The following is a 24,752-nucleotide window of genomic DNA, read 5'->3' on the forward strand; positions in this document are numbered from 1 at the left end:
GAACCTCTTCGATAAAAGGATACTGAAATACGTCAACAATAAAAAATAAACGTATTTTGCATTCGAATTGTTTAATATAAAACAGATCAAGTAAAAAAAACACCTTTTTTGTCTAGGAAGCAGATGCTTCTCCGTTAAAAAAGGGCCTCAGAAATGTGTATGAATGTGACAAAAGTAGGAACACGAATAAAGTGTCCAACCTACTACGCGTTGAATCATTGGGCTTTTAGACCAGATGAAATGAGGAGGTCGGCAGGAAGTGACACTTCGCTGTAGTCAGCTAAGTAATTCTTTGAGGAAGGTGGGGGGCGGATAATCATAACAATATTAAAGAGCAAGGCGTCATGTTTTGGTCCCGGGGCCCGAATAATTTCAGCGGACCCGGTCGTGAGTCGCCGAGGACACGTCTGGCGCGATCCTGAGGAGAGGGCTGGAGAGCTCGGCGAGTCGGAGGGCTGACGGCGTCTCCGAGATCAGCGGCACGGCGGCGCTGGTGATGTGAAGCCGGGAGGGGGGACTCGCTGGAGCGGGCACGGCACGGCACGGCACGGCTGCCAGGGTCCACTCGGGAACTGCGCCTTCCAGGATGGGGAAGGAGGTGAACGGGGTGTCGCGGAGCAGGTTCGAGGTGGGTTCGGGTCGTGTGGGGGAGCACGGCCCTGTCGCTGGTTACGGGGGGTTGCGATGAGAGGGAGAAGAGGGGGGTACAAACTGAGCACGCACAGCCGACCTTTTGTTTGTTTGGGTAGTTTTTCCTTTTTCCTCTCTCCTTCACGCAAGCCACGGGGCCGAATTTCGCTTGAGTTGTGCGGGTGACGGGTCCGCCGAGAGAAAAAGACTGGTGGGGGGGGAGTAGCTGCAACGTCCATCTATCCCGAACATTTATAAACGCAGTCTTTCTCTTTTAAAAAAAAACCAAAACAAACTAAATTAACCGGTCGAGGGGGATCTTGTAGTCGGGTTTATCGAAAAGGCATTCGGTCGTGCGTTTCCGAGTCCTTCTCGCGTTTTGAGTGTTTATTTGTTTGGTCTCCTTTCTGCGACAAGTCGTAAACAAACAAGTGCTCCTTTTTTTTTGTTGTTGGTGACGCGGTCACCTTATGTTAACGGGCGTCAGGACGGCCTCGGTTGTATTTAATTTTAATCAATTATTTTTTTTGTTGTTGTAACGTAAAGGTAAGGAGAACAGCACGTTTCTAAAGGGAAGAGGAAATTGCGTTTAGACAACAACAACACAAAGCATTAACCCCCCCCCCCAGTCACTGGGGGGGATTTTGTAGCGTGTAGCTCCATTAGAAAACCGGGTCAGGACGGGACGGTTGTCGGTCCATTCTCCCCCCCCCCCAGCTCATGTACTGCTGTCTCTCTCTCTCTCTCTCCCCCCGGGACCGTGATATTGTTTTAATGGCCGCTGCGGCCGGGTTCCCCGTCGGCCCCTTGAGACCAAATCAAACAAGTCCTCATTTTCTTGACCACCCCCCCCTTGTTTTTTGGCTTCTCGTCGACCAACACCTGAAAGACACGTTTTACGCGTTTTAAAGCACCTTTAGTTTCTTAAAACCACGTTCCAGAAACGCGAGCTGGATTCTGTAACGTTGTGGGGGGTGGTTCTGAATGTCTGTGCAAACTTTTTTTTCTTGCTTTCTTTGTTTTGTCCCAACCCCCCCCCCCCCTTGCTGCTGCTGGTGCAGTAGTGGCTCTAGAGGGTGCGTAGGAAAGATGGTATTTTAGATAGGTATGTATAGGAAGGGGGAAGAGGGCTTTTGTGTGTTTCGGAGCCCGGATTCACCGGAGCCCTCGGCCTTTCAGTGGCCGGACTGTTGCTGTCAGACGGCTCCCCTGGTGTCGATTTAATCCCCTGGACCTTGGAGATGAGTGCGGGTTTTTTTTTTGTTTATTTTTAACCGAGCAACAGCTGATGGGACTCAGAATATGGGACACCGTCCCACCTGACCCAGCAGCTGTGCGACCACAACATGCCCAGTCTCAGTCAAAAAAGGAAAGTGCACAATGATCATCTCACGCAATCCATCGATGTCTCACGGTGTGTTAGGAACAGGAGTTTCTTCATTTGGTGTTACAAGTTCACGTCTTTTTGTTTTGTTAATAGCTTGTATTGGAGTTGTGTTCAAATATCAGGCATATATCAAATATCATTACTTCCCCCATCGCAGTATGTTTGTGTCTTTATAATGTGGCAGAACTGCTGTACTTTCGGTTTAAAGCTTTGTGGTTAAGAAGCGTTAACTGTAGTCATTCCGCGTAAAAGGGGCCGACCGATATAATTTGAAATGAATGTAACGAATACTCGACTGATTTGTAATTCCTTACACTATATTTACGAAGTATTTACAATATGTGAACCTAAAGTGTGAAATTAGTGACGCTGGCAAAACTGTATTGAACCGAATGTTTTGAAGGCGCAGTGGCACTGCGTTTATTTTCTTCTCACTGGTAACATTAATTAACGATATCTGTTGACGTCGGTCCAGATAATAACTTTAGTTTTTGTTTAATGAAACGCCGTCTTCTGGACGAACACCCAGAGTCAGCTCGGTTGTGACTCGGTGGTCGACAGGTAGCTCCGCTCCCTGCGCCGCCAGGAGAGAGAGAGAGGCCTCGGGTTTGCCCAGACACTACGAGCCGCCTTCTGTCGCGTTATCTCTCGGAGCGGCGACTTCACGTTTCGTGCCGGGAATCAAGTTTGGGCCGTTGGGTGTCCAGACACTGCTGTGGGTCAGCACGGCCGGGGGGGCGGAGGCTAGGCTTTAAGGCGCAGGAGATCTGCGACAGTCTGCTGGTGAAGAGTGCCTGGTCGCATATCAAGAAGCCGATGTTGTTGTTGTTACTGTGGCCGTTCTTGCTGGCTCCAGTAAGAAATTAACAACACAAAGGTTTCGAGGTGCTCGTTCTATTTTCATGTTGTCTGGATCTGATCAGAGAGGGATACATTCAAAACAAACATCGGCTCCGAAATGCATTTTGCGTGTATTGACTGGTTTGCCAGAATCGAGCCGCATTCGACGAGCCTATACGTACTCTAAGGCTAAACGGCGAAGTGCCTTGGTCATTTAAGCACACACTACTGTTGTAAAAATTGGGAGAAAGTATCTTGAATGTACTGCAGCAACCTTTATTTTTATTTTATCCAACACAAAATTCTTGTTTTTTTTGTATTTTGTATTAAGAGAAAAACAAGCAATTTTTCTTCCTATTCTTCCAAAAGAATTTTGCTTAACAATAAATAATGACCTGCACAACAACCCTTTGTGTCCTATATAAACACCAACACCTCTTTGTCATTGTTTATAATATAAAGGCTGTTTAGGGCAAAATGGAAACCTCTATAGTCTCTTCTTTCTATGGTCTGTGTTTGGTAATGAAAATAACTAAGGACAGGGTAGTTAGGGTTATCCAAATGAATTTCCTGGAGTCTCACTGTCAGGCAGGCCTCCCCCACCCCAGGAGATCTCTGGGCAAGCCCAGGCAGGTACCATCGTTAATGGTCTCTGGGCTGCAGAGAGAGTTTGTTCCCCAACAGGAAAGGCGGGACCAGGAGTCCTTATCTGTTGCTGGACAAGTGAGAAACGGACACAGGCCACTTCCATCAAAACTGCCCCCCTTCCCCCATCCCCCCTCCTCCCCAATTAATGATAAACTTTGTTTTATATGGCGCCTTTAAATGTGGCTTCTCGAAGCGCTTTACAGTAAGAAAAAAAGCACACAATGAGGGGAGAGCACAGAATTACACAATTACAATAAGGGTTTGGAACACAGTGGGAAAGCAAAGGGGCAGACACAGATCCAGTTAAATAAAAGCCCTTCTAAAGAAGGTGGTGTTGAATCTTGATTTGACAGCACACAGGGAAGGTCACTCTCTGATATCCAGTTAAACCATTGCAGGGACGGGCTTTCCTGGCAGGAGGCTCATCATTTTTAAGATGGTTCTGCAGGCGAGGCGTAAGTGGGCCAGGCTCGATACCAGGGGCGCATGGGGAGGTGTGTGTGTGTGTGTGTGTTTCTCCGATGACTGGGAATCAGGGGGGAAGCGCAAGTCTCATCCGGGATACAGCTCGTCTCCTTTCCTGTTGGTCTGTCCTCCCACTGGTGCCGGTATCCCCCTGCAGCCTGGTTTCCTCTTAAGGACCCTGGGGGGCCCTCGTACCCCCAGTCTGCAAGTCAGAAGCCTCTGTGCCGCTCAGGCCTGTTAGAGAGCGAGCGAGCGAGCAGGCCAGCAAGGGGCCCAGGCTGCCTGTTAAAGAGGAAATAAGAGAACTGAAAGTGTGAAGACAGCCCCAGTGAAGGAGAGAACTTCACTGGCCTGCTTTGCGTTCTCTGTGGCAAAGTCGTGGGTTTGGCAGTCATTGCCGCTTTTAACCGTTTTAACTACTGTTGACACCCGTTTTTAATCCCGTTTCCTGTTGAGAACGACAGCACCCACAGGACCCAGAATCTCTAGTTAATCTCTAGTTTACAGGTCTAATCCCTTTGTACAGGTATGTGTGCAGACCACTGTTTTTGCTTGAGTTGGAGCAGTGCTTAGGCGCTCTGGCGTTTGGCTCAGAGGGTTATGGGTTCAGATGTAGTGGTTTCTGCAGTACCCTTGAGCAATTTACCCAGGTTGCTCAGGCGAACTCGGTTATATTGTTTAATAGAACAATATTATAAACCAATAAGCGATCTGGATAAAAATGAAAAATACGAAAGCTGAAAGACAAGTGAAAATGTTGGATATAACTTTGCCGCTCTGCAATGGGTTTTATAATATAATGCAAAACCAGAAGTCTCCTTTATTTGTTCCTGTCTTGTGGCTTTGTTTAACATTAATTCTGTCTGCTTTGCATGGTTCGCTTTAAATTTCTTTAAAGTTTTTTTATATACCCAGGTAGGTCATTCGCAGTGATGACCTGGAAAGTACCCGTTTGTACAGAAGGGTTTTTATGGGAGGCACTATGGTGACGCAGTGGTTAGCATTGCTGTCTTTTGGCACTGGGGTTCAATTCCAGACCTGGGGTGCTATCTGTGTGGAGTTTGTAAGTTCTCTTCGTGTTCACCTGGGTTTCCTCCCACAGTCCAAAAACATACTGGTAGGTTCATTGGCATCGACAGCTGTCTCTGGTGTGTGTTTCTGTGTATCTGTGTGCCCTGTGATGGACTGGCATCCCATCCAAGGTGTATCCTGCCTTGTGCCCATTGCTTGCTGGGATAGACTCTGGCTCCCCAGTGGTCCTGAATTGGATGAAGTGGTTAGAAAATGCAATGTTGGATAGCATTAGAGGTTAGATTAGAGGGGTTTAATGCATGAGGAAACCCACTTAATATTGCATATTGCTAGGAACAAAGCACAGAATTGTTTATTTGTGATTGTCATACACTAGAGAAGTTTATTAGTGTTGCGCCAAGTCTACCTGAAAACCTTCCAGTGGACGTTTTAGCCATGTGCAACACTAATTAGGTTCCCCTTTGTTTACTTCCTTTCAGTATTCTCTGAGAAATCCTTACTGTAATAATGAGACAGTTTTTTACATTGACAGATAATGCTTGGACTGTAAAAAAAAAGTAACAGATCTCATGGAAACGAGCAGTGTGTAAAACAAATAGACAAAGAGCAGATAACGCACGCCTTTCTTCAACATGTGACTGCCTGTGTGTAGAGAGTACTATTATCTCAGTCATTACCTGATAGGTATGAGAGCAGAAAGTTAGTCGCACTGTTTTCTCACACTGTGAGGCGTTTTACAGCTCAAAGGGTGCTTTTTTCCTGGCTTCTTTAAAGAAACGACATGGTAAGACACCGATCAATTAGCTACTGAAATCTAAATGCGCTTGAATGAATGGCCGGCCTGTTGTTCGTTAGAGCTTTCAAGTTCTTGTAAAAACAGGCACTGGAAATGAAGGATGGAGATGAAATCTAGGCCAGTTTTATTATCAAGTGATTGTTGCTTCTGTATGTGTGTATAAATCTTACGACATACCTTATTGATGTTCATTCTACACAAGGAAAGTGGGTGTTGGTCCTTTGCAGAGTCGTAACAGTGGCTCTAGCTGAGCACGGTCCCCACAGCTGTTCCTCTCTCTCGATCTCCCTGAATCTCTTTCTCGCTCCCCCTCCCCAGATGTTCTCGAACAGCGACGAGGCCGTCATCAACAAGAAGCTTCCCAAAGAGCTGCTGCTGCGGTGAGTTTCGCCTCTTCCCTGCAGCCTTCATGCCCTCAAGGGGCAAGGCTGGCCATGTTGTACTGTAGTGCCATCCCAGTCTTGTATTAAAATAGCACATTCGGCGTCACCAGCCGTGAGTAGAGGAAATTCAAACTTCTGATCAAATTAGGCCCTGTCTGTTGAGTGATCAGGTCAAAACCAGTTCAAAAGCCCTTAACTCGGCTTGCATCCTGTTAAACGCCATGCTGAAAAGGAGTCTCGAACACGGTTGTAGGTGTAGCTGAGCTAGTTGGATGATTGATTGTGGTTGAATCCTCCTGTAAACCATAATGCTTTGCAGTTGAACAAAATAGATTGGCAGGAAGTAAATCGCAACAAACTTTTGCTAGATACGATACAGAAATGATCGCTCTGTCAGCTCTGTGGCCGGATGTTAATCCGAGAAGGCTTGTTGAATTTTGGAGAAAAGGTGTCTGTACAGGAGAAACAAAATTAATCGACCGAAATGAGAAACCTTTTTCAGAAGGAATGAAATGAATAATTTGCCATGGAATATGAGTCTGTTAGTGAGCGACTTTTCCTGGAGAGCAACAGCTCATCAGGTCTTGCAAGGCCTGGCCCCTCCTGGGGATGCTGTGTCAAGTTAGCTGCCTGTTGGATTGAGGCTCATAGCGGTGAGCTGCACTAAGATGATTAACGAGAGCTGCTTCCAGATTGGGAAGGTAAAAAAAGAAATAATTGGGGGATCTCGAGTGGCTGAACCAGTCAAGGAGATTATTTCGAAGGCATCGCGTGAGCCCAGTGGCAGAGACACTGGAATTCCCAAAGTGGCTGAGCCCAGCTGGTAAAGTACTGCTAGAGTCCTGAGAGCAATTGTCAGTCAGGGTCTGGGTAGCTCTGAGTGGAACAGGGACTTCCTGGGAGCGTGCAGGCTGGCAGTGGCATCAGTAAGAGGCGGGTTGCTCAGCAGGGGCTTGAACTCCTCTCAGGAGCAGTGATGCTGAAGCGCGTTGGAAAGGGAACAGCTCTTCCAAGAGGCGATGTCTCGGACATCCGCCTGTGTAGGAATGGTTGCTGAAAGAAAAGTCGAAAAGCGGATCAGCTTTTCCTTCGGCACAGAAATTTTATCCGTTTCGAAAGAGATGCACTGTCTCTGAATCCTTCATGAATTGAAGAAAGCTCCTGAGCTCTCGTTGTCCAGTTTGGACCAGATGGGCAGAGCTGGTTCAGAGACATTGCACAAAAACAGCTTGAAATCAGTCCTGCAGGCACGGGGCAGCCAGTTAGAGCACCACTGGTGCTGGAATATACCAGCTTGCCTTGGGTTAGTCCTGTATGAAAGGTGTGTGCAAAGTGTCAGAGCCGAGAGTAGGTTATGGGATTCTAATGCCTTGTTTCCAGATGCATGTGGGAGAGAGCAGTACCAGTCTGGTTTCTGTAGTTTCCCTGCTGTGCTTTTTAGCTCTAGAACTGAGCATTACTGGATGATTACAGCAGAGGCTACAGGGCACCTTGGGTTGGTATTTTGCAGGACATAACTCTTTGAAATTAAAATGGTTTATAAACGTACTCTGCATTGTGCAGGGATCCAAATGTTTCACACAAAATGAAAAGTTGCCCCTTTGACTTGGCATTTTAAACAATTGCATCTTTGGCAGTCCAGCTGGAACATGTTTCTGAGTTTGGTAAGCAATTTAGCGTCGGAATGCAGAATGCACAATAATGATCCAGGGAGATCTGGGACTAGCCTCGTGGTCTGACTAGGAATCTTTTTTTTTTGTCCAGGATCTTCTCATTCCTGGATGTGGTGACGTTGTGCCGCTGTGCCCAAGTCTCACGGGTGAGTCAGCCTGTTTTCCCGAAGGGTCAGGTGGCTGCTGGAGTGCAGACAGGCCCTTTCCCCGCTGTCGTGAAGCACGTGACCTAGCCTGTAGCTCCGCAGCTGCCCTGTCAGCAGAGTGGGGAAGAATCCCTGTTTGTCAGTGGCAGCTGTGCTGCTGAGCTTACAGGTACAGTAAATCTGCATTGAGCTGTGTGCTGCAGAAGCTGCTCTGGTTGCACGTCTCTGTGTATCTGGCTTCTGGTTCTTTTGTAGTTAGGTGAACGTGTTGTCTGGTATACAGACAGTCCTTATCTTACTTTCTTCTAGTCCATCACACATAATAGAACTGTTTTAATCTCTCACTGCATGCTCCTGTGAAGTACAGCTGTACGTAAGCAAATAGTTTGCCCTAATCAAAAACAAAGGGCCCAACATTGCACAGTCCAGGGCTATGTGAGTTAACTACAGTTTTTTTTTTTAATGAAACGGATACAAAATTCCCTGTCCTTTTTTCTTTGTGTTTTGTATTCCGGGTTCGAGGGGGGGATATTTTGCAAAAAGGGAAGCCCTCATGACTGTGTACTCATTCTGCACCTGCTGGTTGAAATCACAATCCCTAGGCTGTGGATGTGGATGTGGATGTGAAGGTGGATCTGCTGAGGGCCTCACCTGCTCTGCTTGGACTCCTAGGTGGAGGTTTTTTAGAAGTCCATCTGAGAGTTTACCAGGCATTGTTCTTCTGGATTTTGTTTTAATTTGGAATTGCCAGTTGTTTTTCGTGACTTGCCCACCCAGATCGGATTAGGCAATCGTCATGTTAAGCCTCCGCTCTCCAGCAAAATCTCCCGTGCCCACTCGGGGAGCATGTCCGCAGAGCCGTTAGGTTTGAGCCCTTAGCAGGAGGATGAGTGCTGATAGGAGGAGCATGTGTCTACTCTCGGACATTTCAACCCCCTCTCTGAGTGACTTGTACTGTTTCAGTCACTCGGGGGCGTTGTTCGCCTAGGTTTTGGGGCATTACGACAGCTGTGCGTCGGTGTGGGTCCCACCCCTCAAACCTCTTTCCCCCCACAGGCCTGGAATGTCCTCGCGCTGGACGGCAGCAACTGGCAGAGGATTGACCTCTTCGACTTCCAGAGAGACATTGAGGTCAGACAGCTGGGTGTGACACTCTTTCAAGTTCCCCTCTTTTAGAGTTTCCCATTTCGGCATCCCCACCTTTCCTGTTTCCATCATTTTTTTTGTATGGAAAAACAGATTTTTAATGGCTCGTTTTGCAGCATGATTAATTATCCCTGACCGTTGATGGGCCGATCTCAGCTTTTCCTGTGTCAGTGAAGTGTGCTTGTTATCTACATGCATGTAACTACATTATCAAAGTGAATTTACAGTAATTAAGTAAGGAAGAATAGAATAGAACATGTCTGTGTTGCTGCAGGGGGTGGGCCTGTACCTGTTCTTGAAGAGCAACAGTGCAGTGACTGTTCCTGTGTTGCTGCAGGGGGTGGGCCTGTACCTGTTCTTGAAGAGCAACAGTGCAGTGACTGTTCCTGTGTTGCTGCAGGGGGTGGGCCTGTACCTGTTCTTGAAGAGCAACAGTGCAGTGACAGTTCCCGTGTTGCTGCAGGGGGTGGGCCTGTACCTGTTCTTAAAGAGCAACAGTGCAGTGACAGTTCCCGTGTTGCTGCAGGGGGTGGGCCTGTACCTGTTCTTAAAGAGCAGCAGTGCAGTGACAGTTCCCGTGTTGCTGCAGGGGGTGGGCCTGTACCTGTTCTTGAAGAGCAGCAGTGCAGTGACAGTTCCTGTGTTGCTGCAGGGGGTGGGCCTGTACCTGTTCTTGAAGAGCAGCAGTGCAGTGACAGTTCCTGTGTTGCTGCAGGGGGTGGGCCTGTACCTGTTCTTGAAGAGCAGCAGTGCAGTGAGAGTTCCTGTGTTGCTGCAGGGGGTGGGCCTGTACCTGTTCTTGAAGAGCAGCAGTGCAGTGACAGTTCCTGTGTTGCTGCAGGGGGTGGGCCTGTACCTGTTCTCGCAGGGTTGCAGTGCAGTGACGGTTCATTGTTGTTGCAGGGGCGTGTGGTGGAAAACATCTCCAAGCGCTGTGGGGGTTTCCTGAGGAAGCTGAGTCTGAGGGGCTGCCTGGGGGTCGGGGACAGCGCGCTGAGGTGAGACCCAGGGAGTGGCATGGGGGGTGGTGTTCGGCCAACCTGGTAAGTGTGGGAGGACCTGGGCAGTTTGGACTGGTGTCGTACATCATACACAGGTGTGGTTGGGTTGCACATGGGTAGGGGCAAACATGAGTATTGGTCAGAGCTGTACCCTCTTTGGAATCCAAAACCCCAAGTTTCTCTGGGAATCCTTGATCACTGAACTGCAGATCTGAGCTAAACTAAAGAAATTTATTTTCCAGTTTTTCACCTACTACTTTGTTTTTAAAAATATCTTTCTCCTGTTTTCTTATTGACAAAGGCTTATTGACTGATTTGCACTGTTTGTGCCATTTTTTTTTAATTAACAAGGGTTTTCGTAGTTGTACTGTGATCCCGATAACTCTGCTGCTGGTTTTTTTCGGGAACCCCTGTGCAATAAAATAAAATGCAGATAACAAATGAGTGTCTCTCTCACTGCTGCTCTGTTTGCAGGACCTTCGCCCAAAACTGCCGAAACATTGAAGTGCTCAACCTGAACGGCTGCACCAAGATCACGGACGCGTGAGTGCCGGGCGGGGATGATAATAGGCAGGAAGAATTCCGTTTCCCACTTCCCAGACAATCACACCACCTTTCTGCTCTTCTGTTCCTGCACACCCAGACCCTGAGCTGAGCTGGCATCAGTGGTGTGGGGGGGGGCTGATTCAGCTGTCGCTGGCAGCCTGCGAATCCCAGCTCGGGCGCAGGGCACAGGGGGGGTTGACAGTTTGTCTGCTGTCGGATCAGCAAGCTGGGGATACACTGCCTGGCGCAAACCCAGCTCCCCCTGACAGTGTTTGTCTAGTCAATTTGTTGATGATTATTATTATTATTATTATTAAATAATAATAAACTAATTAATAATAAGTGCCTTTCCAAAGGCCTGTGTACTCTGTACATAAATGTTTTAAAAAATTGAACAAACATACAGGATGAAATGCAGCCATCAGACATAGGACTTAGTCAAAAAGGTGGGTGTTGAGTTTGGATTTGCAGAGAATCAAAGAATTTGTCTCTCAACGAGATGCAGCAAGGGCATTCTGTAACTAAGGAGCAGCGACAGGAGAGGCAGGACCTCCTAAAGTCTGAGATTTAGTCCTGGGTACAGTAAGCAAAGGGCTCTGGGGCTCGATGGCAAGTCCAAGCAATGAGGGTTTGTGTTGGGAGACACTGGGTCGCCTGTTAGAGTTCTTTCTGCCACTGAGAGGAAGAGAGCGAAGAGGTACCTTCTCCCGAAATCCAGCTGTTCTGCGTAAAGAACATTCTGCCGTTTCTGCGCTCCTTTCCATGCATTGATTGATTATATCTGAGATGAGGGAGGAGTGGACACCACACCCCCTCCATTCCTATCGCTGTCCTTCCCTAAACTCCTTCACCATCTCCCCTTTCTCCTCTTCCTCCAGCACCAGCACCAGCCTCAGTAAATTCTGCCCCAAGCTGAAGCACCTGGACCTGGCCTCCTGCACTTCCATCACTAACCTGTCTCTCAAGGCACTCAGGTCAGTCACCCTGTGCACAGCCGCCTCAAGACACTAGTGCACGTGCGCACACGTGCACGCTCACGGTGCATCAAGGCCGTCTCTGAACCAGACATGAGCGAGTGACAGGCGCTGTGATGTGTAGCCACAAGTCCATTTAAATCAATTCATGGAGTGACAAGGGTGCTTCCGTCGAATTTTAATGGTTCCTCACACCCTTGCATCACTCCCTTTAGACCCGGTGAGTCAGGGCCCCACGCAGAGAAACGGGGAGAGCAGGTTCACACTCGCAGACAGTCTGACTAACACACCGCGACCCCGATGCACTGTGACAAGTCAGACACTGCGAGACGTTGACATCTCCCACGCTAGCCTCTCAGTGACTGGTGCTTTCACACTGAGTCACAGTCCTGAGCCACAGGCACTGATATTTACTTTAACTCCAGATTCAGATCCAGCGCCACTGTCTGGGATCTTCCTTCTTTTCCAGAGCACGCTGGTCCTGGAGAACCCCAGTGTCTATTGGTTTTCATTCCAGACGAGCTCTTCATCAGTCGGGCTAATTAATCTGTCGCTAGTGGAGGCTGATGATGTTTAATCCCTGGAAAAGGGTTATTAGAATCCACCCTGAAACAATCTGTGGGTTTCACACCAGTCCTCATGTGCAGATGGAGCATCGCGTGCTGAAGTTTTTCCTGAGTAATACTGCAGCAGAGTCTTTTTGTATCCAAAGACTGAGCACAGAAATAAGATCTAATCAAGAAAAATGTTCAATTAAAGGGATCAATAAGCCCTCCCAGGACCAGTGCTAACAACCACTAAAACCACTGTAAAATGAGAGCATTACAGATTTGTTTGCATATTCAGGTGTGTGTGAGTGCACAATACAGGGCGTTGATCATGAGTTTTAGAGCACTGCGTGACACCAATACACGTGCTCAAAATACCATTTTGTAGTTGTTTTTTTTATTTATCATACTGTAGATGTAAACAAACCATCCTTGGGAGAACCACATTTGAAAACTCGTAGACAAAACATCTATGTTTTTAACATGCAACACAAGAAAGGTAATGAACAAGAGGAGACCTTTTGACCCAGTGGGCAGTCAGTCACTGACAGATCCGAGGATCATCTGATCTCACCCATTGTTTTCTGAAAGCAGCCAGGGTATCAGCTTTAGCTTTTCTGGGTAGCTTGTTCCACACTCCCACCACCCTTGGTGCGCTAGAGCATTTTGTAGGCGATTTACTGTGCAGGTCAGACCAAGACTGACAGCCACGCTTGGCCTTGTCTCTCTGTCTCTCCCCAGTGAAGGGTGCCCCCTGCTGGAGCAGCTCAACATCTCCTGGTGTGATCAGGTGACCAAGGATGGGATCCAGGCATTGGTGTGCTGCTGCCCAGGACTCAAGGGGCTTTTTCTTAAGGGCTGCACCCAGGTACACTACCGGCACCCTTTCTAGTGCATAAATATCCTTCTTCTTCACAAGCAGCTGAGGAGTCAGCCCCTGCACAGCTTACAAAGCCAAGCTGCCAGATACTGTCTCATTTGAACCGTCGAGCTGTTCTGTGCTCGGCACTGTGTTGCGTGCGTGCTACCTCTGGGGCAAGGCGTTTGAGCATAGCAGGGGCTCCACATGCTCCCAGCTCCCCTTCCGTGAGTGACCATCCGCTGTGCCACCTGCATGAGGGGCCTTGGCTTGATCAAAGCAGGATGTGTGGCCCTCATCAGTTTCCTGGCTTCACCACCCTTTCCCCTTGCCCACTGTGCAGACCAAGCTCTCACGTTTGGCTGATCCGTATTGACAGGCTTGGTTAGAGCAGGAGAAGGGTAGGGCTCTGTGGGCTTTCCTGCACACTGTGAGTACGGTCATGCAGCGCGCCTGCAGGCCTGCAGGGTGGCCTGGGAGAGGCCTGCCTCTCCTCTGTGCAGCTCTGCTGCCGGCTGGGCGTGTCGCAGGATCGGGACCGACCTCATTCTCTGCTGAGGTGGGTACAGGGATTGTTGACAGAGAGCCTGAGACGTCAGCACATGCCAGTTCAAGGTTGGGCTGGTATAAAAATGATTTCTTTTTCCTAAGAAGAAATAAGGAAAGAGAGAACTTGATACCAGTCTCTGACATTTTTAATGGCATGAGAACGGTTACCAATGAGAGGAGGCCGTTAGTCCCATCTGGCCTGTTGACCCCAGGATCTCTCCCAGCTGTGTCACGAAAGAAGCCAGGGTATCAGCTTGAAGAGCACGGCTGCATGGCTCGTTCGACACTCCCAAAAACCCTTCAAGGGAAGCAGTGCCTACTGCTCTCGGTTGTAAATGCACTTCCACAGAGTTTGCTCTTGGTACACGGCTCTTTCTGAAGAAATCCTCCTGGTCAGCTGTGTCGAAGCGTCTGAGGATTCTGATTACCCGAATCAAGTCCCCTCGCCGTCTTCTAAAACGGTCCGGTTCCTTCAGCCTGTCAGTGTAGGACAACCCCGTGAGCCCTGGAATGTGTCTGGTTGCCCTTCCCTGGACTGATTCCACAATAGCATTATCCTTTTTTATAATGTGATGGCCGAATTTGTACACATTACACAAGAAGTTTTACTAGCGTGTCATGCAATCTTTGTTGCGTGTGCAAATGCATGTGCAATTTTAGTTGCACTCTTGGTTTTAGTTCTGTGCTTCCGACTGTACGTCCTGTCATTCATACATCCTAACATTTGTGGTTGCCTTTTTTTACACCCACGTTTGTCAGTGCTGTCCTCTATCAGAGTCACTAGCGCAGTTAACCCTCGTGTCCCATCTGCAGTCAGCATGAGTTTTTGAGCACTTGCACAGAATCACTCCCAAGCTGTTTGTAGCCCAAACCCCAGTGGGCAGCAGATTAACGTGCGTTACATGCCTGGCTCCGTGTAAGTGTCCTAGGATCTGCCCCCTGGACCCCGGGGGGTGGAGGGGGGCGTGTGTGCGGCAGAAACTCTTGATTGCGAGCCTCGGCTTCTCTCCTTCCCTGCAGCTGGAAGATGAGGCACTGAAATACATAGGCGCCCACTGCCCAGAACTGGTCACGCTAAACCTGCAGACCTGCTCGGTAAGTCTGGTTCCGATCGGTCGGCCTCTTCAGCTGTTAAAAAAAAACCAAACAACTGGAATATGATTGTGCTTTATGGCATAGAACTGGTTTTGAGCCTGGGAAAATCTGCACGTAGCTCAGTGTGAGTTTCGCCTCATCAGGCTGTTTGGTTTACACTCCTGAGAATCATTTATAAAATGACATTAAGACAACACATTTCCAACTCGATGAGAAACACTGTAAAAGTATCCCAGGTCTGGCTCAAGGAAGCGCACGCAGTTTGAGTATTATAGACTAGGAGAGACAGGGATGGCACAGTGGGAGTCTGACCTGCACATGGAACAGCTGCCCTTCAACACACCTCCTCCCTCTGTCTGTCCGAGCAGCAGATCACGGACGAGGGGCTGATCACCATCTGCCGCGGCTGCCACCGCCTGCAGTCGCTGTGTGTGTCCGGCTGCACCAACATCACCGACGCCATCCTCAACGCCCTGGGACAGAACTGCCCCCGGCTCAGGTAGGGAATTGCCCCTGGCTGGTGTAGGGGGCGGGCTGTTAATCAAGGCACACAAGTGGACAGCCACCCCCCTTCTCCTCCCCCCCACCTCCCCCCATTGCATTGAGTCTTCCTTCCTTCCTTCTGACCCTGGATAAACTAAATCATTTTTCAGCCAAGACATTTTTTTAATCAGTTGCCTCCCCCCGTCTCTGTCAGAATCCTGGAGGTGGCTCGCTGCTCCCAGCTCACAGACGTCGGTTTCACCACGCTGGCTCGGGTGAGTACCGCCTCACTGCTGCGGCCCGGACCGTGACCGTTGGCATCACCCGCCGTCTGGTGCCGTTCGTGCCTTTAACCCGCGACAAAGCCGCGGCGGCTGCCTGGAAGGTGGCGGAGTGGCCAAGGCCAGAGATGGCAGCGTGGCCTGGGAAAGTCAGCAGCTCCGTCACCCTGCAGCTCCCAGCTGGCCGCCCGCTGGAGCTCAGCAGGTGTAAGCCTGGCCAGTACCTGGACAGGAGACCACCTGGGAAAAACTCTGGTGTCCTGGCCAAATTTCCCTCTGGTCTCTACCAATCTTGATCTCCTAATAATCCCCATCTATGAACTGGCTTCATTACTCTGTTCTCCTCCCCACCTACAGCTGATGTGTGGTGAGGAGACTGGAAATGTGTGGGGGCTACGCATTGGTGGTGGAGGAGGGGAGTCCCCATTATCTGTAAGGCACTTTAAGTGGACTATCCGTAAAAGTGCTGTCTACAATGTAGGTGTAAGGATTATTTATTTAAAGCAGGGGTGCACTCCTGGATCCTCAGATTTCAAGGAACTTGATCTATTCAGGGATTCCAAAATAGTGGGGCTGTCGTTTCCCTTAAAAATGAAGACAGCCGCTGATAATGGGGAATTCTTTGACATCTTTTATTGCTGCGACTTCCCATCAAAGGCAATCCTAATGACAACATGGTAACTGGCAGTGTGCCTCTCCATGACCTCCTCTCGGTTTCCCGTCTTTCAGAACTGCCATGAGCTGGAGAAGATGGACCTGGAGGAGTGTGTGCAGGTGAGCTGCTTTTGCACGTCCTTAACCTCCCCTGTAAATTCCCTCAGACACTGTGAGCTCCCATTGGCCTGCTCTGTAATCGCCCACTCGATACCCAGCTACCTCCACACGCTCTTTAATCCTTCGAAACTGCCCTGTGCACCCCAAAACACCCTCAAGAAAAGCCTACACCCCTTCTAACATCTACTCTCTATCAACATCTTGAATGAATATCATTATCTGGAAAAGGATTATAATATAATTACAAACAATAACGTCATATTTATGTACTAGGCATTAATGTTACCCCTTCCAGACGCAGTCGCTGATCTCAATAGTTGACTTCACTTTAGCCTTTCGTTAGCAGTGGTCAAATAGTGGTCCAAGAGATGCCCTGGAGAATTGGCGTCATGTGTTTTGGACTGTTCCCCGCTTAAGACAGGGGGGCGCCCAGCGTGACCAATGTGAGTTTTCTCCCCCCACCCCCCTGCTGCTGAAGGGTGAAATAGCAGCGTGCCGTCTTTCTCTTGCAGATCACGGACAGTACCCTCATCCAGCTGTCCATTCACTGCCCGCAGCTGCAGGTCTTGGTGAGTCAGAGCCTCGTCGCCGGCACCTCGGACTCCGCGTCAGTCCGCTCCAGGGGAAGCCGAGGGTTTAGCAAGCTTGTTCTTTACCTGCACAGCTGGCGCGTTCCAGCCAGGGACCTGCGGATTTATCTCCTTGAAATAGGGAGGTGTGGCTTGGCTAACCTTTCGCTGCTTATTGCGTGCCCACAGAATCGATCCGCCTCACAGCGGGGTCTGAAAGGCACAGTTGGGCATTCTGATTGATTCGGGAGGTTCAGTTCAGTTTGTTTGTCACATGCACAAGTGCAGTAATTATTTGCATGTATAGTCCAATACAAAGACATTAAAGGAATTGCCAAAAACGTAAACGCAGAAGAGCAGCAACAGCAAGTTAAATAACTTGCAGCTTAAAAAAAAGAAGTCTGACAAGCAGTGTGAGGAAAAAACACATCAGTGTGTGCCAGAGGTAGGGGTAGAGTTCAGTGATCTGACAGCTTGTGGGAAGAAAAGCCAGTGGCGATTATGAGTTGGAAAAGAAAGGGGTGCAGAATGTTTTGCAGATCTCGGCTCATGAGATCCACAGCCCTGCACGTTCTCTGGTTCTCTTGAAGCCCCAGCTGTTAAGGGGATCCTGGGGAGTGGAGCTGGGCTGGTCTGCATGCAGTGCTTTGAGTGAATCCTGTCTTAACCCCCAGTGAGGTTATTTCTTTTTATTCTCATCAGTGCTCTATTTTCCTCCTTAAACCAATTACTTTAGGCTTTTCTAAGTCTAAAACAAATGAGGTCCTAAAGAAGAGCTGGGGTGTGGAGTATTGAAGTGGAACACAGCTTGGCTTCCCGTCCCTGTCGGTCATGTGACAGACCTGGCCTGGTTGTGTGGTCGGGTGTCAGTGTCCTGCCATTGGCTGAGCGGGAGCTGTCTGCTGGGCTTCCTGCTGCAGAGGCGGGCGCTGCCGTGTTGGTGTGGTTTGGGGAAAAAAAAAGACGGTACAATATCCCCATCTAGCGGAGGTGATTGGAATGTTCCTTGTGCCATCCGTGGCATTTTTAACACGGTTCACGTGCTTGTGGATTTGGTTTGATGAAGCGTGTATCCATCTGGGCTTGTGTATCACATTGGTTACAGGAAGGGTTTTGTAGCTGAGCTGCCATGCCTGTAGGATTTCAGTGCGCGGATGACGAGAGGGGTTTCACGAGCTTGGCCAGCCGTTCCTGAGCATGTGCTGTTCCCCTCGCAGAGCCTGTCTCACTGCGAGCTGATCACGGACGACGGGATCCGTCACCTGGGCAGTGGCCCCTGCGCCCACGACCGCCTGGAGGTCATCGAGCTGGACAACTGCCCCCTGATCACCGACGCCTCCCTGGAGCACCTGAAGACCTGCCACTCCCTAGATCGCATCGAGCTGTACGACTGCCAGCAGATCACCAGGGCTGGCATCAAGAGACTCCGGGTAAGCGTAGCGCGAGAGAGGGCGCAAATCTGCGTGCCATCCAACACCTAGCATGCAAGGGAGCAGACAAAACCTGACGTGTGTGTGTGTGTGTGCTGTAACGTGCAGTTGGGCCTGAGGCAGACACTGTTGCCATGTGTGAAAAAAAAACAAAACAGGCTATTGATTTGGTAAGGCTCCACTCTATAGCTCCTGCTCATTCCAAGCTTTCTTAGAAAATATCACAGGTCACTCAAAAACTCCGAACAGTTCCAGAGAGGAAATCGGTAATAAGGGAACTGTTTGCTAATTAATCTTGGGCTCAGTAAAGTTATTCCAGAGGAACCTGGAACGAAAGAACTAAAACCAGTGGAGTCATAAGGAACTGGGGTTCAAAAAGACCTTATATCTTCCAACCTTATCATTCTGTTGCAGTTCTTTGGCCCTTTTCTCCCCCTAACTTCATCTCTCTCTGTCTCTCCCCAGACGCACCTTCCCAATATAAAAGTGCACGCCTACTTCGCGCCCGTCACCCCGCCCCCCTCGGTGGGGGGTAGTCGCCAGAGGTTCTGCCGCTGCTGCATCCTGCTATGATGTCACATGGGCCCTCCCCCTACATGCGTCGTACAGACACCCGGAGAGCCCGTGTCGCTGTGCGAGTGTCCGCCCGCAGGCATGTGGGCTTGCCCCTGCCCCCTGCTCCGTGTGCCGGGCGGGACGTCCCCTTCGGCTGCGCCGCCGGCTTTGTCTGGGAGCTGGAAGCAGCAACAGTAAGGACGCCGGAGCACGAACGCGCAGATCTGGATCTGCCACATTCCTCATCCCCTCCTACAGCACGCCGCCTCTCGAGCGTCAAACATTCCCCGCTTTTACTTAGAGGGAACCCAAGGCCCTTCCTTGTCCTGCATTCCTTACTCCAGGGCTTTCATCCGGTGTGCTCCTTATTGCTTAATTGACTGCTTTATTGATCTGGTAATTTGATTAATTAGAACTGCAACACTGGTTTCGGCTCTTGGATCTGCTGCAGGTTTCACATCGACTGCTGGAGTGTTTTGTGTGCATTTACAGTCTGCAACTCTTCAACAACTGAAAAAGATGACAATCCTCTAACTAAGCTTGTTAGCACGTCAGTTAAGGGTTTAAGTAGTAGAGCTCAGCGGGGTCAAAACCCAGTAGACCCTGGAGGTCTGACCCCACGCCCCTCACATGCATTAAGAGTGCCGAAGATGATGGTGTGGAAATGTGGACAGTTCTTGTTTAGGGTGATTTCTTGAAAGTGCTGTCTCGCAAGACTTGTTTCTTTACTGTTGATCTCACCCCCACCCCCCCATCCCCGGTCAAAAAAAACTGCACCTTCAACGCCCCTGAATTCTGATCTTGAAGTACTTCAGCTCTCTACACAGGATCAAAGACCTTCATTCGCAGTGCCCTAAGATCCAGGTCTCTTCTTCACCTTAAACTCTCTCTCTTTAGGGTCCCAGCTGCAAAAGCTACCCAAGTTTTCACTGCCCAGGATATAGAAATAATAACCCATGGTTACAAATAGAATCATCAGTGACATTTAGCTGGCATGCAACAGACCACAGGGCTCTCTGTGGGCTTTAAATTAGCGACACCTGTCTGACAGTCTACTCATAACTCCTGGTGGAGTTTTTTGGATTTAATTTAAAAGAAAAAGACAATCGCGTTTAAAGAATTTGCCCTTTCCTTGTGGAGAAACTTTCTGAAGTCCCACTGAAGAGCATGCGGGAACAGGCTCTGGATTTTCCTGGAAACTGGAAGGCAGAGATCTGGGGCCTTGCCCTACCCTCTTAGTGAATAGTAAAGAGGCCAGCATTCTGATTCCAATGAGAGACCTTTGTCTCTGAACTCTAATTTTACATGCAGGAACAACAGAACTGAACACAGGGCAGTGAGCGTATTGAGAGGAACTCGTTCTCATAGACTAGTAGCCCTCCCACCCAAAAAAAATCACAATGGGGCATTTGGGATTAATAATATACAAGCAGAAGTGCTGTAAAAGGTGGTATAAGTGACCCCCTTCTTTGTAAGCCTGTCTTGTTGTCCTGTGAAAGGCTTATACATCCTGGACAGATGTTTAATTTTTCTCCCCATACTCTTTCAACCCATGAACAAAGATTGATTTTATTTTTTTGTTCCCTCCTCCTGACACCCCGAATGCCTCTTGGGTGGGAAATGTGCTCACTGATCTTGGCAAAAACGGGGAATCGTACAGGAATACTTCCCGAGCCGCTGGGTTTTAGCCTGTTGCATTGAAATTGCCTCATCTGCTATGCTGAGGGACAGCACGCTGTCCTGCTGCCTCTGTACCAACCAGTGTCACCAGAGGCTTCCGGCCCCATCACAAGTCTGCTGCACGCACGCACACGCACAGCTTCTCTGCTCTCCATCCCACAGCCTGACTCTCCATAGGACTGAAGAAATTCATATATTTTTTTATAAGGAGACAAATGCAATTTAAAGAGGAAAAAAGATCTGAAGATGCCAAACATTGCATGTTTCAATTATAGTTTTGTTTCCATGTAATTGTGTACATATGTACCATAAAAGTACTGTATATATTGTATCTCATCTGTGATATACCGTGGGAGATTCCAGAGCTGTTTTAGACTCGACTTGGCAGAATCTGAATTTCCAGCCTTGGGGATTTCATTCTGCTCAAACGAAAGAGAAAGCTTTCAGGTGGTGGAGGAAGCCTCCTGCTGCAGGTGTTGTGGATAAGGAGAAGTTCTTGGGTCCAGTGACACTCATCTGCTTCTCAAACAGGATTATTGTCTTCTGAGTGAAGTCTAAGTACTTTTTAGTTTTAGGAGAGTAATTGTGTAGCAAACTGTTGCTCAACAGCTACACAGATCTCCAAACAATAAGTGGCTTCTTCTGAAGGTTTTGACTTTCTGCTCGTGGAGACAGACCATGGTCTGTTGTTCTTCTTCAAAGCAGAGGAGGAGGAAATAGTGAGAGAAATTTGCACTGGAATTCTGACAGGGCAGGGCTGTCCAGCAGGACAATCAGATCCCCTCAGCCCCTGGCTGTGTGTGCTGGAGGCCGGAGTAGGCGTTGTCAGACATCAAAGCCCCCGTTCAAAGGAGGAGACTCAAGCTCAGGGGACCGTGGGCTTGCACATGAACACAGACTTCTGCTGGACTCTCCCGGCCTGCGGACTCCGAAATGCACTGCGACAGAAACAAAACGAACCCTCCAGTAAGAGATCGAAACCTCAATGAGCTTTCCCATGCTGTAGGCCCTCCCCACCCCGAGGGCTCTGACAAGAGAAGGCCTGGAAGACGGGCTGTGTAAACTGACCGACCGTCCAGCGAGTGGGCAGGAGGCCGGACTGGGGGAACGTGCTCCCATGCAGGTCTCCCCACTTTCCGGTCTCCATCGGGACAAACAAAAGAAAGGGGGGCGAGACTCTTCCCTGTGTTGTTTCTGGAGCCCTGGACAGCATAAAGCTGGGAGGACACTTGGAGCGTTGGCACTCATTCAACTTCCTGGGTCCCAGCCCTCCCCGTTCGCTCCTGGCTTTCTCCCGGAATCCTCTCCGATGGCCCTAGGGTGAAGCGACCTCTCCCAAAACTGCGCCAGTGCAGAGAGAGTGCCGAGATTTCCACCCGGCTGTGAAGCAGGGGAAGGTTCTGTCCCGGTGGGTTACTGACTGTGTCGAACTGTGCTGTGGTTTTCAGCACTTTCCTCTCTCTGTTGCTTCATGTTTCATTGTGATTTTTTTCTGCCCTCTGTTTCACTGTATCTCCTGTTGTGTGTTTTTTACGGGCATCCCGAACAGCGGTCCCCACCTCTATCGGCCAGTTGTGCACGTTGATCCCGCACTATAGAGGCTACGCTGCTGGGAAGTGGAGGCGAGATGTTTGCTGCCAACTTTTCAGTTTCTTCTGTCTTTAGATTCCTGTCCTGTTAGGCCGTTCAGTGGGAGCCGGTGCACACAATGAGAGAACTGGATCCCGTTCTTGCATAGGTGGTGTTTGTTCTGTTGTCACTGTGCTGAATTATGGACTCTTATAAGATGAGTTTGTGGTGCTTTCTTAAGGAAGGGTTTTAGCTTTAAAAAACACTGGCAAGATAACTTCAGGAAGTTCTGCAGTGACCACCTTCTCAGCCAAGGTCTGAGTGATGAGGTTTAAAAAAAGCTTAGGTCTCTGTTGAAAAGCAACATTATTCCAGGAGGGAATTGCAACTAGGAAAGTAATAAAATGTACATCAAGTAAAGAGTGACAGAGTGCCCTCTTCCCCACCTAGCAAAAGCCCATGGGGTGCTAACTGTTGGCCTATTCAGAGGCTGGAAGAAAATGCAGAGATGCAGAGCAGTGAAATGTGGTTTTCACCCACAGTGGGACCATGAGGGACCTATCACACTGAGCAGGTGCAGAATACTCTGGTGTTTACTGTCCTTGTCCAGGGGAATAAGTACTGTGTGCCCATGTGCGTGTTCAAAACGCCAGCTAATTTGAGGAGTGCCCTGTTGTCCCCTGTCGCCCACAGGTGAAGAATTCAGTGTCTTAGCAGGGTAGAAGAAGCCCTTGGCTATGTCAGTGTAAAATGAAACACAGCTGGCTTAAGCGCCGAGATGTGGGCTGTTATAGCAGAGCAGCAGGTTACGGGGGAACCACTTCACTCTAGGCGCTGTGTAGCCCTCTGTGTGATTCTGCTGTTGTCCACAGTCCTGGGTGTTCCGTCGCACGTGTACCTGCTCGTCTGGTGTGGGGATTCGCAGACAGGCCGCTGGGAAAAACAACAGAATAACAGAAAACCAACCTGTTTCTTTTATCTGTAGGAAAAAATATCATTTTCCATTGCTGTCCAGACAGGATGTATGCTGCCCTTCCACTTGCGTTACAGTTTAATGAAGGTGTTCCATAGTTAGTGTTCCGCATTTTCTGTTTATTTTTCTGACGCGTGATTTTGTGCTGAGTTGGGGACCCAGTGAGGATGCAGTGGCAGCTAATCGCATTTTAAAGGGGGGTGGATGCCCAACAGGAGAAGCACGGAGGTCTGTAGACTTATTGCGGGAGCTGGGAAGTCGGTTCCAAGCTTTTCAATTCGCAATTACCTTTTCCAGACCTGCTCCCGGTTCTAGGTCCCTTTGTCATTCCTGGAAGTAGAATTGAGTAGGAATGTGGTAAAAGCAGTAATGGACCCACAGCACAAAGCAGCAGTGCAGTACCTGCGTGTTATAGCATTGTCATTAAAAGGTGATTCAGCCCTGATGTCAAGCGATCAGCTGGAAAAAGGCTCAGAATAGCAGGGGCTCTTCTTCCCTGGAGCTGAACCCAGCTGAGCCATAGTTTTAAGAGCCTCAGTCACTGTGAATTTCCTGTCCTTGTTTGAAACAGTGGGACTAGTGGTGACTAAACCTTGCAGTATTCTCTCCTGGAAAAACAGCAACATCCTTATTCTGTATGACTCAGTGCTGCTTCACTGTTCTGTAAAAGCTAGTTAGAGGGAGGGCATCAGTGTTATTTATTCTCCTGAGTACATCTAACAAATGTCAAATGAGGTAAAAGAATGGTTTGAATTCAATTTTATTACCCCAGTTCATCCCGTTTTTAATAAGAATAATTGAAACAAGGATGTGTATAGATGTGATTTGGATTTTCTGTTGAAGATCTTAGGTTTAATCTTTTTTTTTTCCTTCCATTACACAACCTTCTCAGTTTTAGATCCTGTGGAAAACTTGAGAGTTAGTAACAAACCTTTTGGATTTGGTAGACCATGTTGTAGCAAACCAGGGAAATTTCCACTGTGATTTTTTTCTGCTCTGGTCCTCCCCTCTCTACTCCATCACAGCAGCTGTTGTGCGCTTGATGAAGATGTGGAAAACCAGCTGCTCACCTTGGGGAAAATATTGCTTTTCCTGTTCTGAATGATGACCCCGAAGCTCGCTGTTCCCTTTTCCCTGCATCCCACAGCCTGCGGATCCACCTGCACATGAAAATTCCTATTCAGTCGTGTTTTTGTTCGCGACACGGCTAAGCAAAATTGGAAAGATACACTTGCGTTCTCCTTGAAATCCAGTTATTGCACTTCGCTGTCTAAGGACTGTACATGAGGGTGGCGTGAGTGGAAGAACAAACTTTTTGGGATTTGGGACAGTAGCCAAGATGTTTCATAGTGTTGGAAGATTTCATTTCAAGAACTTTGAAAGGGGGGGAAATCTTTTTGACATTTCCAATCCAAGCTCCATTTTGATTTTCCAGTTAGCTAGGAAAGTGACTATAAAATCTTGCATCGATCTGGGACGTGCTCACTGACCGAGACGGGAAAAGAATGTTGGGTAATCTGGATTCTGTGTGCACCTCATGTGAATTCAGTGTGAAGCCAGAGTCACTCCCCAATCTGTGAAGGCAATAGAGGGACGATGTGCTCTGCTTGGGCTAATACACCTGAGGATGACAATTCTTATAATTACTGTAAATTATTCTTTTTTTTTACAATTAATCACTATAAATGTATATGTATAAATAAATATATAACTATATTAT

At 48.7% G+C, this 24,752-nt stretch overlaps 1 protein-coding gene across 1 annotated transcript; it reads left to right on the top strand.

The window, feature by feature from the left end:
• The first annotated feature begins 269 nt into the window (after positions 1 to 269).
• Positions 270 to 24,752, top strand: fbxl20 (F-box and leucine-rich repeat protein 20). Its single transcript, XM_088906449.1, has 15 exons — positions 270 to 628; positions 6,117 to 6,178; positions 7,946 to 8,000; positions 9,057 to 9,131; positions 10,050 to 10,144; positions 10,622 to 10,690; positions 11,572 to 11,667; positions 12,957 to 13,083; positions 14,644 to 14,718; positions 15,087 to 15,217; positions 15,416 to 15,476; positions 16,212 to 16,256; positions 16,769 to 16,825; positions 18,043 to 18,255; positions 18,721 to 24,752. The coding sequence occupies exons 1-15, from the start codon at positions 587 to 589 to the stop codon at positions 18,826 to 18,828; spliced, it is 1,311 nt and encodes a 436-aa protein (XP_088762575.1). The 5' UTR covers positions 270 to 586; the 3' UTR covers positions 18,829 to 24,752.

This window comes from Atractosteus spatula, chromosome 26 (assembly GCF_055471065.1).
Source record: "Atractosteus spatula isolate fAtrSpa1 chromosome 26, fAtrSpa1.hap1, whole genome shotgun sequence".
Classification (NCBI taxonomy): Eukaryota; Metazoa; Chordata; class Actinopteri; order Semionotiformes; family Lepisosteidae; genus Atractosteus; species Atractosteus spatula.